Source organism: Emiliania huxleyi (assembly GCF_000372725.1).
Source record: "Emiliania huxleyi CCMP1516 unplaced genomic scaffold EMIHUscaffold_86, whole genome shotgun sequence".
Taxonomy (NCBI): Eukaryota; Haptophyta; order Isochrysidales; family Noelaerhabdaceae; genus Emiliania; species Emiliania huxleyi.
In genome coordinates, this window is record NW_005195584.1 from 472,658 (window position 1) to 478,238 (window position 5,581).

General features: G+C 64.0%; 1 protein-coding gene across 1 annotated transcript; it reads left to right on the forward strand.

Annotated features, from left to right (window-relative positions):
- Positions 1-1,909: 1,909 nt before the first annotated feature.
- EMIHUDRAFT_438803 (hypothetical protein) lies at positions 1,910-2,991 on the forward strand. Its single transcript, XM_005758567.1, has one exon. It carries the CDS (start codon positions 1,938-1,940, stop codon positions 2,844-2,846), a length of 909 nt encoding a protein of 302 aa, XP_005758624.1. The 5' UTR covers positions 1,910-1,937; the 3' UTR covers positions 2,847-2,991.
- The last annotated feature ends 2,590 nt before the right edge of the window (positions 2,992-5,581 follow it).

Here is a 5,581-nt window from a genome sequence, read left to right on the forward strand (position 1 = left end):
TATCCCTCCTCCTCCGCGACTCCCTCAAGGCTGGCCGGGCCTCCTTCCACCCAGCGAAGAGCTTCCTCAGCCACTCGATGTGTTCCTCTCTCTTCATTATGCGCGCCGTAGCCTCATCATTGAGCTGGATCCACCTCTGCACCGCTCCCGTCGCCGCCTCGGCCACGACTTGCAAGTTCCTCGTGACCCCGGCGCCAAGGTCCCTCCGACTCTTCTCCGGGAGATCATCTACCAGCGCCGGCAACACCCCCCCGACGGCTGGTGCTAGTGCATCGTACCCGTCCTCATCCAGCACCCTATAGCGTGAGCCCTTCAGCGCAGCGACATGCGCTACCCACACTAAGCGAGTATTTTCTTCTCAATAACAAGGCTGTGAACCCAGCCACGTACGAGCCGGTAATAAGGCTTAAGGGTGCGGCGACGCGCGTGCGGGGAGGCGGGTGGAGAGCTAATAAGCGCACCCAGCGGGGCCGGGGATGCTCGGGGACGGGCTGGGCTGCGGGCTAGAGATCCCTGACCCTGGGGATGCGCGTTCGCAGGGGGAGGGGGCCGTAAAAGTAAACACGGGTCGCCGATAAATAAATAAATAAATACAACGGACACGCCAAACGAGGGGTGGGAGAAGGACAGGGTCCCCACCTGCACGAGCAGGATCTTGTAGGACGATCAGGGACACACGGGTCGCCGAGGGTTGGTCTGCGATCTGAGTCAATTTCTTGGACGTGCCAGTTGCGCGCCAGTCCCGTGCCTAGTGTCGTGAGAGGGAGTTTGTTGTAAAGTTCTACGACTTCTGACTCACTTTTGACCGCGCAAGATATAAAGGGTGGCTAAGGGCTCTGCCCGCAAGGCGCCCGCGTCGCAGACGCGGCGATCTGAGCCGTGGACGGACGCAAGCCTTCAGCTGGTGCCAGACGCTGGTGCCAAGACATTCGTAAAATTGAAGCCAAGAACGTCCGCCAAATCCGTGCTTTCGGAGCAACTCGAAGCAACTGAGGGAAAGCTGATCGAGCCCAGCGTGCCCGCGGCCGCCTCCCGCGCAGCGCCGCCGCTGGGGACGACACGCTGCGGAATCGGATCGAGCCCATGCACCGGGCAAAGAAGGACGCTGCAGAAGCGGTTGGAGAGGCAGCCGGCGTCTGCCGTCACAACGAGTCCCAGCGCTGGTTGCGTGGTTGGACATGCGCGTCGGCTCGCCCGAGGACTGCTGTCGCGACCCTCCCGTCGTGCCGCAGCCTCCGACGAGCTCTGCAACCGAGGAGAGTGAGGGTGCGCCTCCCCTCACTGCTGGCCTGGCTGCGCACCGCCCCACAAAGCACCCCCTCGAGCATCTCTACAAGTACAAGTACAAGGGGACCTTCTCCAAGTCGTCAACGCGCCCGGCGGCTCCGGCAAGACTTTAGCCTTGGCCACCCTCCTTGCGGAGCAGGAGGAGATCCGCTCTCGGTCGGCAACGTGGCAGCTAGTCGAGAGACTCGGGGTAGTTGTGGCACCCCCCTGAGTGAGGACTAGGAGAGAGAGAGCTTTCTTGTTTTGAGCTTTTGTGGTGGGGGTGTACGCAATAACGGGACCCTGGGTAGTCGTTCTCTCTAGCTCCCCTTCTAGCTCTTAGTTAGCATGAGCTGTGCCCTGTGTCCGACCCCTTTTGCGCAGCAACACCTTAAACTTTTAGGCCCTCCAAATTCGGGTCGGAGCGTAGCGGAGTGGGCCCCGAGTTTGAAAAGGGCGACGGACGCTTGCGTCCTAGCCTCCAACAACGCCTCCCCGGCGCAGAGGGCCCCCCGGAGGGACGCTCAACCGCTCCACGCCACGCCGCTTGCGGCGGTCCTATTCCACGCTAGGGCGCTATCTTTATTTTGGTTGGACGTGTCCGGTGTCGCCGCTCTACAATTGTAGCGTCACAAGGACCGGACGCGGAAGAGCTGTCTCCGGAGGACAATATGCAGGAGTTGCGAGTCTGGGGCGGCGGAGTCGCCAACGCGCAGGAAGACACGCTGAGTCGACGGGTGGACAAGAATGCCTCGACGCTGCAGGTGGTCGTCTACAAGCCGGATCATACCAAAGGCGGCATTCTCATACGGCCAAAGTACCACCGCGGAGACCGACGCGGGGTGCAGACTTTTCCGGTCCTGACGCACATGAGCATCAGACTGGTCCCGTCAGTGATGCCGGCCGAGTTTGGCTGGCGGCTTCCAGCGCTTAAGCAGCTCACTCTCCTGCTGGACCTGTCCGTTCGGCCGCGCTGGAACCGGTACGAACCCGGCGAGGCGCGGCGAAGCATCTTTGACGATGGGGAGTCGTATCTTCGCACCGCGCTTCGCACCAGGCTCGGCCGGCTGGTGGATTCGGGCAACAACGGTCTCGCAGCGCGAGTAGCCGCGACATCTCCGTCCCTGGAGCGTGTGTGCCTCGACCTGTGCTCCTCCGAAGATAGCTCCCAGTCTTGCCTGCCCTTGCTCACCGTCTGCCGCGCAAGCATGCCATGGGACGTGGAGCGGCTCTTTCACCTGATCAACCGCAAGCCTGACCCCGCAGCGACAGGTTTCGAGACCGCCGAGCGCTGCCACGATGCCCTCCGCCAAGCGTGGCCTCTCCTCCTTCCCCTCCTCAAGGCCCAGGGCTGGGCACCCGCGTGGGAGGTGCGCGTGGCCCCGTCGCCGCCAACCGCCCAAGGGCTGGCCGTACTCGGGCTGACGCGCCCGCCCGCGGGACTTGAACTGTGGCCCTCGAGGGGCGTGGCGGACGAGGTGCTGGTGGGCTGGCTGCAGCTGACGTGCGCGAGCGCGACGCGCGACGGGGCGCCATCCGGAGCGGCAAGCAGCGCCAGCGGCGCGGTCTCGCTCGCCTGAAACGACGTTAGGTCATGCACGCTTGCACCGCCGTACTGGGGGCTTGCAGCCACATGCCCACATCTCTACCGGCGGCGCAGCGCCCCTGTTATGGCGGCCGGTCTCGATTTTTCTTTATTTTGTAACGGCAAAGACCGAAAAAAAACAAGAGCGAAATTGTTGGGAAAGATAAATAAATAAACAAAGAATCAAAGAAAACCCAAATCGCAAACATAACAAAAACAAAGGGGGAGACAATAAAAATAAATACAGGAGAGACGGGCGACGAAAGGACAAAAACAAAAGAGTTGTTTGGTACAAGTCCGCCGAATTTAAGATTTTAGAGGCCGGCCGCAGGCCGGCGATTTTCAGATTTTAGACCAAGATTTTAGAGCTCTGGAGCGCATTTTCGCAAGATTTTAGCTGTAATTTCACACATTTTCAAGATTTTACAGCTCACAGCCGCCCCGCCTTCAAATCTTAAATTCGGCTGACCTGTATTGCTAAAAATCTCTCGAAAGGAAAAAACAGTGCGCGCCCCGCCCCGTTCGCAGGTGTTGAAGAGGCGCAAATCACTCTGTGTGACACATTCTTTTCTTTATTTTCAGGCAATCACAAACGCTATTTTGTCGTACTCCTCTTAGCGTTGAAAATTCCTTTTGAGTTAGTTTCGGTATTTTTCTTTATTTTGCGAGCCCTGGCGACGCTCCAACCTCCGCCTCACCATGTCCGAGAGGCAGGAGCCGACGGCTGGCTCCAAGAGCCAGCTCAAGAAGCAGGCAAAGATGCTGCACAAGCAGCAGGCCAAGGCGGAGCATGCCGCCAGAGGTCACAGCGCGATGCTGCACGAGGCGCGGCGGCTCCGCGAGCGGCTGAACAGCGACGCGGCCAACGCGGTTCCGGACGCCGCCCTCTACCCGCAGCTTCCCCGCGCCTCCGCGTGCGAGCTCTTTGAGGCCGTCGGCGACGAGCTGCTCCAGCGCACCGCCCTCCTGCAGCGGCCCGACGGCGAGGAGGACGGCGCCGAGGAGGACGCGGCCTCGGCGCAGGCGCGGTCGTGCCGGGTGATCGAGAAGTTCCTGTGGCGCGCGCAAAAGTACAACGACAAGTACGCCAGCCAGGAGCTCAGCCTTCTCTACCAACTCTACCGGCTCGGCGCGCACGACGGCTGCGACCTCGTCGTCGACATCGGCGGAGGCAACGCAAACCTGAGCTGCCTGATCGCCCTGGTGTTTAACGTGCCCGTCATCTGCGTCGAGATGGACTCGCCGCGCCCCGAACTGCGGGGCGAGTTCTGGCTGCCGCCGCACCTCAAGGCGGCGAGGGCGGCCCGGCGGGTGGAGGCGGACCCTTCGCGGAAGCTTCCCCGGAGCATCCCTGTAGGCGGCGAGGGCGGTCCGGCGGGTGGAGGCGCTCATCCAAGACTACAGCCTGCCGGAGGGGTACAGCAACGTCCTCGTGCTCGGCAAGCACCTCTGCGGGCCCGGCACCGACGCCGGGATCGAATTCGTGCGGAGACACCTCGGCGTGGTGGCGGCGCCTCTGCTGCCCGCCGGCCGGCGCGAGCTCTTCTTCACTGCCTCGTCTCCGCTGCTGCTAGGTGCGCGGCTGCGTCTTTGCGACCTGCTGCTGCTGCAAGCTGGTCGGCGCGCCCGGCGCCGGCAGCGGCGGGTCGCACCTCTTCGCAGACCTCTACTTTGGGCCGGCGGCGGCGGCGGCGCAGGCCGGCGAGGTGTGCGAGCCGTGCGAGCCGTGCGGGCCGGCCGAGGTGGGGCCGGCGGCGGCTGCGCCAGCCGATTCGCCGGTGGCTGCGCCAGCGGGGTCGGGCGGGGAGCGGTTGGTCGACCGGGAGGCTGCGCGCGCGAGCGAGGAGGCGCTGGGCCGAAAGCAGAGCGCGCGAGCCAAGGAGGCGGCGCGGCTCGCCGCTGCGAAGGACGAGGCGCGCGCCGCGGGCAAGCAGCTCTGCCGCCGCTTCCTCCGGTACGGCAGCTGCGAGGACGGGGGCGCGTGCCGCTTCCACCATTGCGCCGCGGCGCCGCAGGGCGTGGAGGAGGACGGCTTCGGCTCCCTCTTTAGCAAGTACCGTTTCCCGGCGGCGGAGGCGGAGGCGGAGGCGGAGGCGCCGGCCGCCTTCCTGCGGCGCGTGCTCCCCGCCGTCGCGCGTGCAACCTCGTGGCGAAACGCGGTCTTCAACCCGAAGCACCGCGGCTCGACCGCCTACTCGGACCTGCTCGAGCAGGCCGAGTTCTTCGAGTCGTGGATCCAGGGCTTCCGCCGCCGCCGGCTGCGCGAGCTCTTCGGCGCGCGGGCTGCTCGAGCAGCCCCGCAACGGCGGCGGGCGGATTCACGGCGGGCGCGTGTGAACAGGCGAGGAGGAGGAGCTGCTCTATTGCGGCGACGACGTGCACAGCCAGCAGAACCGCTGTCTGGTCAGCGGGCGGACGCTGCGGGGCGGAGGGGCGGACGGCGGGCACGAGGCCTTCCTCCGGCTGCTCGAGGCGCAGTTTGTCAAGCACGGAGCCTCGCTGCCGATGGACTTGCGCGTGCGCGGGATCGTGAGCGCAAAGTTCGGCTACGACGGCAGCGCGCTGCCGTGGGACCCGTCGGTGGAGCTGGAGCAGGAGGGCGGTTGACGCCTTGAGCGGATGAGCGCCCGGGCCGGGACTCCACGCCGTGGTTGTGTGTCGATCGTCTGTCGATCATATTGCATAGAGATTTCTATGCGATATTTTCTTCTTGTTGGATTGCTGTTACTG